At 39.6% G+C, this 11,328-nt stretch overlaps 1 protein-coding gene across 1 annotated transcript; it reads left to right on the top strand.

Annotated features, from left to right (window-relative positions):
• The first annotated feature begins 380 nt into the window (after nt 1–380).
• LOC132609195 (protein TIFY 5A-like) lies at nt 381–1,820 on the top strand. The gene is made up of 3 exons (XM_060323068.1): nt 381–593; nt 683–776; nt 1,472–1,820. The coding sequence occupies exons 1-3, from the start codon at nt 502–504 to the stop codon at nt 1,658–1,660; spliced, it is 375 nt and encodes a 124-aa protein (XP_060179051.1). The 5' UTR covers nt 381–501; the 3' UTR covers nt 1,661–1,820.
• Nucleotides 1,821–11,328: the final 9,508 nt, after the last annotated feature.

Below are 11,328 nucleotides of genomic sequence, written 5' to 3'. Positions count from 1 at the left end.
TTGATCAATAATTTTATCTTTTTAATTTCAATATTATCCTTATATTTAGAAATTCTTTAAACGTTTTATTCAAATTCGTAACTATTTATTTATAAAATAACTTTTAATATTTAAAAAATAATTTAAATACTTATACTTAAAAATCACTTTTTTTCAGCTAATCTAAGGCTGCCAAGTGATGGTTTCTTATTCAAAGAGCGTCTATTTATCAACAACTATAGTACTGCTGTATTTAAAACGTTGGTTTTACTTTTTCTTAATACCATCCTTAATTAGTGGACCCACCCACCCCCAGTATCCAAAAAACCATCTTAATTAGTGGACCCACCCACCCAAGTTTCCAAGAAAACCATCTTGTATATATATTCATTCAATTTGCTCTTTTCTTCTTCATTAATTCTTCATTTAACACTTTGTTGATTCTTTGCTTATACAAAAAATATACAGATTTACCGATCTGAGTTTAAACCTCCATTCATTCATTCCCATATTTTTAAGAAAATGAGAAGAAACTGTAACTTGGAGCTCAGGCTTATGCCTCCTTCTCTTTCATCTTTTTCTCCTAAGAATTGCACTACTCCCTACTTCTCAATGTAAGTCTCTTCCCATTCACATAATAGTCCTTGTAATTAGTAATATGTGTATAAGGTATTGAGTGTATATTTGTTTTTCTTTACTATAGGGAGGATAAAGAAAGCACAGAATTAGAGAAGCAGCAACCGCTAACCATTTTTCACAATGGCAAACTTGTGGTTTCAGATGCTACTGAGCTTCAGGTATGTGTAATTTTCTGTTTTGTCTAATTTTAATATCTGTATCTTTCTTTATTGTATGGACCTTCTGTGCAACCTTTGCTCACTGAATTGCAAATGTTGGTAGAATTTTGTCTTTTGTGACGCCACTTCTTCATATTTTCATAAAAGGTAATCTAATTTGATTAAAAAAATATTTTTAAATGAAACTTCCTCGTAAAATTCTATATTTCGGGCCCAAGAGAGAATAAAAGTCCTACCCGTTTTTCCATTCTGGTCAAGAGGGGTGGGCGACGAGAATATATGTACATATATTTATTTATGAAATTGAAAAACTAAAAGGCAGAAGATACTATTTTGATCACAAAGAGATTCTGATATTCTGACCATAAAAAGTGTCACTTTCATCATAGATTCGACTTCCTTCCTGGTATCTTCATGTTCCATATATCGAAGGTGATCGAATTTGATAAAAGATTATTGAATTGAAATTTCATGAAAAGTTTCACAAAGCATTAAGACCCAAGAGAGAAAAGAGAAGGATGAATTTGACAACCGTTTCTTTTTTTATTTGGGGCAGGGGTAGGTGCTGAAGAGTTAACAACTAAGTCCCATCTAAGTATATGAATTTGGTTAAAAGATGCATGTTTTTACTTTCTGATAATAAATGGTTGTTTTGTTCGTACGTAATCCTAATTTATATCTTTTCCTACATCCAGGCTAAAGCTATAATATATCGTGCAAGCAGAGAAATGGAGGACAAAACAAAGAAGACTCCATCACCAATGTCAGAGCCGTCGTCACCATTATTACAACCTCAAACTGGTCTTTTCATGAAGAGATCTCTACAAAGATTTCTACAAAAGAGAAAAAATAGAATTCAAACAACTTCGCCATATCATCACTAGCTGCTACTGAAGGACTTCGCCTTAGTTTAGTTCCATTGTGCATATATCTTTGTATCTTCAGTGAGAACTAGAAAGTAATTTTATTTTTTGGATAGATGGATTAGAATACTAGTGTATCACTAATTTCCACAGTTTTGGCAATACTATTAATCTTTTCTCATTTTTCTCTCTTTAACTTAAAAGAACTCTCCCGAACCAGTGCTAAGGTCTGAAATCTATCGCGGTACAAAGCTACAGCGAATTTATTTTGAGCTTGGGTGAATTTGCTATGGCTATCTCATTCCTTCTCTGTAAAACAGTTTACAGAAGGGAGAAGAGTGTCTCTTTATTGATAATGAGTAGGGTATTTATACAAAGAGGTGGATCCATATGGATTTTGGAAGATCCACACAACCAATCAAATAAATGATAATCCTTATAGTCAAGAATAAGCTAAAATTATGAAACTAAATCTATAATCTCATCAGGTGGGTCTAGGAAGGATACAGTATACGCAGATCTTATCTTTATCTAGGAAATTAAAGGTAAAAAGGATGTTTTCAATAGACTCTCTGCTCAAGAAAAGATGAAAAGGTAACAATAATAAAAGACGGTATCACCAGCAAGGTAATAAGATAAACAAAATGACAACAACAAGCAGGTAGCCCTTGAGAAGATCTAAGAATAAGCAGGTATCATAGAGATTTAAGAGTAAAAGCTACTAGTACTCCCGCTACGGAAAAGAGATATGCACAATAACTTACTAACCCTCTACCCTGATACTCGACCTCCACGCCTTCATATCAAGGGTCATGTCCTCGAGAAGCTGAAGTTGCGTCATATCCTACCTAATCACCTCTCCTGAAGACTTCTTTGACCTACCTCTCCCTCTTCTCAGGCCCACCATGACAAACCTCTCACACTTCCTCACTAGAGCATTTGCGCATCTCCCCTGCGCATGTCCGAACCATCTCAAACTCCCTTCATGCAACCTATGCACCACGTGGACCACCCCCATTTGATCCTAAATCACTTAATTCCTAAATCTGTAAATAAGGAGAGAATATAATTTACAATCAATCTAAGATATATCTTTAAGACGGCAATGATGCCCGAAGAATGGAAGTCGAGTTTAATGATCCCTCTATACAAGAACAAGGGAGATATCCAGGGTTGCAATAACTATAGATGTATCAAGCTGCTAAGCCATACTATGAAAGTGTGGGAAAGGGTGGTAGAGATGAGGGTGAGGAGAGGCGTGTCTATTTTAGAGAACCAGTTCGGATTCATGCCAGGACGCTCAACTACAGAAGCCATCCATCTTGTGAGGAGACTAGTGGAGCAGTATAGGGAGAGGAAGAGGGACTTACACATGGTATTCATCGACCTAGAAAAGGCTTACGATAAAGTTCCAAAAGAGATCCTATGGAGATGCTTGGAGGCTAAAGGTGTACCTGTGACGTACATTAAGGTGATCAAGGACATGTATGAGGGAGCCAAAACTAGGGTAAGGACAGTAGGAGGAGACTCAGAGCACTTTCCAGTTGTGATGGGGTTGCATCAAGGATCAGCTCTTAGTCCGTTTTTATTTTCCTTGGTGATAGATGGATTGACGCGGCAAATTCAGGCTGAGGTGCCATGGTGTATGCATTTCGTGGATGACATAGTCCTGATCGACGAGGCTCGTAGCGGAGTTAACGCTAAGCTGGAGGGTTAGAGACATACTCTGGAGTCTAAAGGGTTTAAGCTAAGTAGGTCCAAGACAGAGTTCTTAGAGTGCAAGTTCAGTGAAGCACCTTAGGAGGCTGGCTTGGAAGTGAGGCTTGGTACCCAGGCCATCCAGAAGAAAAGTATTTTCAAGTATCTTGGGTCTATTATGCAAGGCAGCGGGGAGATTGACGATGATGTCACACATCGTGTTGAGGCAGGGTGGATGAAATGGAGGCTCGCTTCCGAAGTGCTATGTGACAAGAAGGTGCCACCACAACTTAAGGGCAAGTTCTACAAAGTGGTGGTTAGACCGACTATGTTGTATGGGGCGGAGTGTTGGCCAGTTAAGATCTCTCACGTTCAAAAGATGAAAGTTGTCGAGATGAGAATGTTGAGATAGATGTGTGGCCACACCAGGAGTGATAGGATTAGGAATGAGGATATTCGGGACAAGGTGGGAGTGGCCTCGGTGGAAGACAAGATGCGGGAAGAGAGATTGAGATTGTTTGGGCATGTGAAGAGGAGAGACACAGATGCCCCAGTGCGGAGGTGTGAGAGGTTGTCCATGGATGGTTTCAGACGAGGTAGGGGTAGGCCGAAGAAGTATTAGGGAGAGGTAATTAGACACGACATGGCGCAGTTACACCTTACCGAGGACATGACCTTAGATAGGAGGGTTTAGAGGACCCAGATTAGGGTAGAAGGCTAGTAGATAGTCTCGTTATCCAATCTTATTAGTAGTCGCATTATCGCAGTATAATTTCTTGTGCTCTGATTTCTGCTATTATCTGTTATTTCCTGTGTTTTGATTATCCTATTTTATCTGTGTCGCTTTCGTTATTTGTATTTCCATATCGCTTTGAATCTCTTAGCCTTATCTGACCTCCTTTTATGCTTTTTATTGAGCCGAGGGTCTTTCGGAAACAGCCGTCCTACTTTGGTAGGAGTAAGGTCTGCGTACACTCTACCCTCCCCAGACCCAACGTTGTGGGATTTCACTGGGTTGTTGTTGTTGGTGTTGGTGTTGTATGCCACCGCAAGATGGAAGATTGATCAGAGATACCAATTTTGAAATGTAACAACTTAAAAGAACCACTTGGAAGAGTGTCAGCTAGTTGCTCCCTCAATGGAACATGTGAAACCCGAAGAATAACTTGCTGGACTAATTTACAAACATGATGATAATCAAGTTCAATGTGCTCATGCGAAAGTGGAACACATGGTTAGCACAAACATATGTAGCACCAAGATTATCACAGTAGATGACCGGCGTCTGAGAGGGAATAACAGATAACTCCTTGAAAAGATTACGCGCCCAACAAATTTCAGCAGTGATAGAGGCAATGACCCTGTATTCTCCCTCTATCGAAGAGCGAGCCACATCTCGTTGTTTGTTAGAACTCCATGAGACAGGATGACTGCTAAGAAATACAAAGTAGGTTGTAGTGGATGAGTGATCATCGTGATCACCACCCCAATCAGAGTCGGAAGAGGCAAGAAGCATGAGATGAGAGTCTTGTTGTCGTGTACTTTTTGTAGGAACTCAATTCCTTGATTAATCATAATGTACAGTAATCAATATATACAAAAGCTAGGCTGTAATTACCTAGGCTATCAATGATATAATTACCTTATTCTAGGAGATATTCTAGATTCTAGGAGATATTCTATCTGTACATAATATTCTAGGAGATATTCTAGCTGTATATAATAATGGCTAATTACAACAGTTATCACACCCCCGCAGTCGAAGCGGGAGGTTGACAAACGCTTAAATTGTCCCGAAAGTCATCAAAAAGTACGCGCAGAAGCCCTTTTGTAAAAATGTCTGCAATCTGATATCGGGACGGAACATGAAGGACACGAACCTCGCCACGGGCAACTTTTTCGCGAACAAAGTGTATATCCATCTCAATGTGTTTAGTGCGCTGATGTTGTACCGGGTTACCTGATAAGTATATCACACTCACATTGTCACAATAAACAAGTGTCGCATGTTGAATCGGGCAATGTAGCTCAAGAAGTAAATTTCTGATCCAGCAGGATTCGAAGACAACATTAGCAACTCCCCTGTATTCGACTTCGGCACTAGAACGAGAGAGTGTAGGTTGACGTTTTGAAGACCAAGAAATCAAATTGTCACCGAAAAAGACACAATAACCAGAGGTGGAGCGCCTAGTGTCCGGGCAACCACCCCAATCTGCATCTGTATAGGAGACTAAGCTGTTGACAGTAGACTTGTAGAGATGCAGACCAAAGTCAATAGACCCCTGAATGTAGTGCAGAATACGCTTAAGAGCAGCCATATGTTCAATACGAGGGTCATGCATGTGGAGACACACCTGTTGGACGGCATATGAGATATCTGGTCTGGTGAATGTAAGGTACTGCAAGGCCCTAGCAAGTTGACGATACTTAGTCGAATCATCAAATGGTGCATCTTTCGAAGCACTTAGCTTTGGCTTCGTATCAACAGGTGTAGGAGACTGGCTACAATGTGACATACCTGCCCGTTCCAGGATTTCTTCGGCATACTGTTTCTGTGACAAAAATAAGCCATCTGCATTACGAGTAACAGCAATACCCAAGAAATAACTCAGTGGACCAAGATCTTTCATAGCAAACTCGGCACTCAAAAATGCCATAATAGACCTACGGAGATTGTCTGAAGAGGCCGTAAGAATGATGTCGTCAACATAAAGCAGTATATATGCAATATCAGAACCTCTGCGATAAATGAATAATGAGTGATCAGACTTGCTGTGTGAGAAGCCAATGGCGGCGACAAAGTCGGCAAACCGCTGGTACCAAGCCCGAGGGGCTTGTTTCAGGCCATAGAGAGACTTCTTCAATAGGCAGACATGATCAGGAAAATTGGGGTCCCGAAAACCCAATGGTTGATGCATATACACAGTGTCAGAGAGATTGCCATGAAGAAAAGCATTCTTGACATCAAGCTGGTGTATGGGCAAAGAATAAGACAATGCAATACTTAGCACAGTGCGAATAGATGCCGGCTTGACCATCGGACTGAAAGTCTCCTCACAGTCAACACCCTTCTGTTGAGACCTGCCATCACCTACAAGACGGGTTTTATGCTGCTCAAAAGAACCATCAAATTTCTTTTTATGACGAAAAATCCACATTGACCGAATCACATTAACATTAGCAGGCCGAGGAACTAACTCCCATGTCTTATTTTCAATTAGAGCATTAAATTCATCCATCATGGCATTCTTCCAATTTAAGTCACAGAGAGCACTTATAGGATTTTTGGGTAATGGAGAGATAGAGGTAGTGGTCTCGGTGTTAAGGTTGGAGGAATATTTCAAATTGGGTTTGAAAATGCCATTACGGGACCGAGTTGTCATGATGCCAAAATGAGGGGGGCATCGAGGCATGAGTAAGCAGGGTCCGAATTACATTATTTATTGATCGGATGTGACGTTCGGCTTTTCCATTTTGAGGAGATGTGTGAGGGCAAGAGAGTCGGAATTGCATCCCATGTTTTTTAGCAAATAAGTGAAGTGGCCCGTTATCAAATTCTTTCCCATTGTCACATTGTAAATTTTTAATGGGCCTTTCAAATTGAGTTTTGACAAGAGCATGGAATGTGGTGAAAAGAGAGTAAACTTGAGACTTTTTAGAGATGGGAAAAGTGCACAAAAATTTACTAAAATCATCAAGAAATAGCACATAATAACGATGCCCATTAGAGCTAGCTACGGGCGACGTCCAAATATCACTATGAACTATATCAAACAGAAAAGCAGTGAATGACATCGATTCATAAAAAGGTAATCTAATTTGTTTTCCGAAAGGACAAGATGAACAAAATAACTGTTTGTTCTTATTGTTGCACCCCATTTTTACCAAGGCTAAACAAAGCACAACTTATGGAGCTCTGAAATAATTAATTATGTACAGAGTCGCCACCTAGCATTTAAGGTATACTAGGGTACCTATAAATTATTAATATATGCAGCTTAACATGGTCTACGAAAATAAGTGAGATTCTAAGTAAGGGTTCAAATTATTCCGAAGGGAAGGTGTTAGGCATCCTTCAGAATCCACAAATGTGGTTCCCGGCTGAACCAATTTAACTATTCGAGGATGTGTAAAAAGGCTTGATTATTACTTACAAAAATTAGTAGAATTTAGACTAAAGAATAACTAATATGACTATTCACATAAATAATCGTGCAATATGTATTTTTTACATATGTGATATAATAATTACTTTTTTTAAAAAAGGTTATGTGCAACTTAGAAACTTGGGTATGTGACAAAGGTATAAAAAGAAAATGGACATGAAATTATTTTGCACTCGAAGTGAGTTAACTAATTTAACTAGTTAAGTATGTACGCCTAATCAATTAATTATGAGAGTACATTCTAAAGCCTAAATATTGAGGCAAATCACCCTATTTATTCACTTGAGTGTGCTAAGCTATTGAATTAAAACTCTAGCGAAACATGATAACTATAAGAATATTAGCTACAAAAATAATAACTGCCTAAAATTAATTTGTCTAAAACACATAAAATTTAAATCACCTAAGCAGATCATAAATAAATACAACCAACCTACACCCTAAGAAGTAAAGTTTCACTATATTTTATGCTTGCATAATTTAAGAATGTAAAAGAAAATATAAACAAAGAATTTAAGAAGCTATTTGAACTTCTTTTGAGTGTCATCTTCAAAAAGTAACTCCGGATACCTGCGTGAGACTTAATAAAAATGTTAGTAAGAAAATAAATAACTATCGGATGAATTAAAGAAATAATGAATAAACTTAAAATAAAAACCCGTCTTTGTACATGGAAGGCCTTGAAAATCAACGGAAATTTCTTCATCGGCCAACTTTTTTAACCAATTATCAATTCGGTCCGCTTCAAACCTGTTATCGGTCCGATCCGGTTCAAACCGATTAACAGGTTTATTTGTGAGCATGCAACGCTGTTGTCCACTAAAATTTGTGTATCAATATAATTGTATAATATTGAAAAAACTATGTACAAAGAATTTGTACCTATATGTCACATCAACTAATTTAAATACGAGTACGAATTTGCCTGTTTCGACGGGTTGAAAAAGATGATTTGGTCAAACATGATGTTGGGATATTCACATTTCACTGTGAAACAAAAAATAAAAAAAAAGGCGCAGAATCAATCCTTTTCCAATAAGGTCCGCACTTCAATGCGTTAATGGAAGCACATATTCCATTTCACAACTTTGCTCTCTAATTTGCATTTACATCCAAACCTCTTCTCCTAACTCCCATCGCCCTTTTACATACATTGGCCAAACAAAACACATGTAAAGCGTACAGAATTGCTTATGCACGTCGTTTGTTTTTAGAAAACTCATACCGACATTTGTCTTTGCGGCTAAATTGTTTTTTTTGTCTTCATTTATTCAACACCCTTTTCACTCGTTTTTACTCGTTGTGGTGGTGGGCAGTGGTTGATGTTCGTCGTCGCCGTCCGGTGATTGACTCCGGCGGTGGCAGAATGGCGGAGAACAGAGGGAGATGGGCAATGTAGAGGGGTGGTTCTGCTGTTTCGCGGTTGTTTGGTGGAGGTGTGCGGGTGGGTGTTGTTGTTTGCGGTGGCGTGGGTGAGAGAGAGTGGGAGACGAAGTGATGGGGCAATGGTGGTTTGCGACTGGTGGTTGTGTTGGCTGGATAAGAAAAGGGAAAAAGGGGTGGGCGGAGCGTCGCCGGAGCTCGTGGAGGCGGCGGCGGCTAGGGAGAAATGGGGAGGAAAATGTTTAGGTTTTTTAGAGGAAGAGAGAGCCAAAAATCTGAAAATTAAGTGTGGTGTGTCCAATGTGTTGGATCCCATCATTAAATTAACCCCCCCCCTTTTCTTATAATATAAACAAACACCCCTTTTTATGCCCAAAAATAATGAAGTCATACCCTTTTGTCTCCTCAATGCTTACTTTAATCCTTTTTTAAAAAAAGGTGATGAAACCTTGACTTGATCGGATTTTACTCTGCGTTTAAAAATTAATTACTCCGATTTTCTCTGCACTGTCAGACTGTACTAAAATATAGTTAATTAATACATGTATAAATAATAACGCAAGTATAAAATATAAACATTAATGTCTATGATATGAAAAATGTATTGCTATAAAATTAAGAAACAATTATTAATTACACAAAAAATTGTAGTATTATGCTGTACATGTGCAAAATAATAATTCTTGAAAAAAATGACAATAAATTGAGAAAATTCCTAAAATAAGGATAATCATCAATAAATTGTTGAAAAAATGTAAAAATGTGTAAAAAAAAATGTATTTCGTGCTCTTTAACGAATCAAGGCCCCCCAAAACGTTAATTTTAAGCACGTCGAGCCAAAATTAAGTGTCAACACTTATTACATTCAATAAAATGCTTGCTATGAAGAGAGCGTAAAGTATTGGCTCCCGGATGCCCTAAACGACGATGCCATAAATCAGGAGACAAAGCAGTGAAGACGGAATGAGATTTTGAAGGTGAGACCTGGATGGCGGTGAAGAGTGGATAAAGTTCCCCACTATTGTTACATCTCATTAGTCTGTTTCCCGTCTGGAAATCCTTCACACAAAAACCAAACGGGTCAAATTCAACAGAAACCCAGTTGTCAATGGTAAATTTTCGGACAGAGATAAGGTTTTTAATGAGCTTGGGTGCATGCAACACATTATTTAAGGTGAGAGGGGGGTTTGGAGGTGAGAGAGTAGTGTTCCCGTAACCATGAATTGGAATTACATGCCCATTACCAACAACAATGCGATGATTACTATTGCTCGAATTAAAATAAGATGAGAGTGTACCTTGGTCCGAGGTCAAATGTGATGTTGCACCGGTATCCATATACCAATTTCCATCTGGGGGAGCGATAGAAAGTGTATGCATTGCCGCCTCAATATCCGTTGGAGTGTAGCCAATATGGGGCTGGGCTATAGAGGTTGCGTAGGCCTATTGCGGTTTGGGCCCAAGAATACCGGGCTGCATTGCTGGACGTTGCTGTTGCATTGGAGCAGTTGGATATGGGCATGGTGGGGCAGCCCATTGTTGCGGCCACTGTCCATACGGGGGGTATGGATATGGCTGTGGGACGAGGACGTGACGTGGCTGCCACTGGCTGTTACCGCCAGTTTGCCACTGGTTGGTGTCGCGATCACTGTTCTGGCCACCCTCACCACGGCCAGTGTTGCGGTTTTGCCCATTGTTCTTCCCATAATTATTTTTCTTCTTATTCTTGGTGTTATTATTTCTGCTATGATTATAATTTGAAGAATAATTATGCTGATGATTGGAGTTAGCATGGTCCATATTACCTGGTTGGGCACCGCCAGTAGAGGTAATAAAAGCAGCGTTCCCGGCGGCGTCTTTGGAGAGGCGATTTTTTTAGAGTACGCTCTGCCAGTTTTATTCGGGATCGAACGCTTTCAAATGGTGGTAATGGGTCTTGATTTTGGACAAAATCCACCGTACCAGAATAGGCCTCTGGAAGACCACCAATGAGCCGCAAGACAAGGCGACTATTTGCCACCGGAGCATCTACATCAGCCAGTCTGTTCGCCAAGGTTTTCACGTGATTGCAATACGCATCCGCACTTAAATTTTTTTCGAGAGAGACAGCAGCAAGTTCCTCCTCGAGATGGGTTGCCCTAGAACCCTTGTTATCTTGAAAGATGGCCTCCAACCTTTGCCAAGCTTTCGCCGCGGCGTCATCCTTCACCAATATGTCTTGAAGTAATTCAGGAGAGATCGTACCATATATCCACTGTAGGACTGCCGCATCAAGACGATTATAGATTTCCAGATCAGCTACCCGTAAGGCATCAATTTTGGCCTTAGCCGCGGCCTCCGTTGGAGGGATAATGTGTTGCATTAGGTTGTGTACTCGGGCTTTGCACCTTAAACAACGCCACCCATGAATGATATGGACCATTTTCAATGTCCAATGTGAAG

The sequence above is a fragment of the Lycium barbarum genome, chromosome 9 (assembly GCF_019175385.1).
Source record: "Lycium barbarum isolate Lr01 chromosome 9, ASM1917538v2, whole genome shotgun sequence".
Taxonomy (NCBI): Eukaryota; Viridiplantae; Streptophyta; class Magnoliopsida; order Solanales; family Solanaceae; genus Lycium; species Lycium barbarum.
The sequence above is the reverse complement of the archived record's forward strand: the minus strand, read 5'-3'. Positions and strand labels throughout refer to the sequence as shown.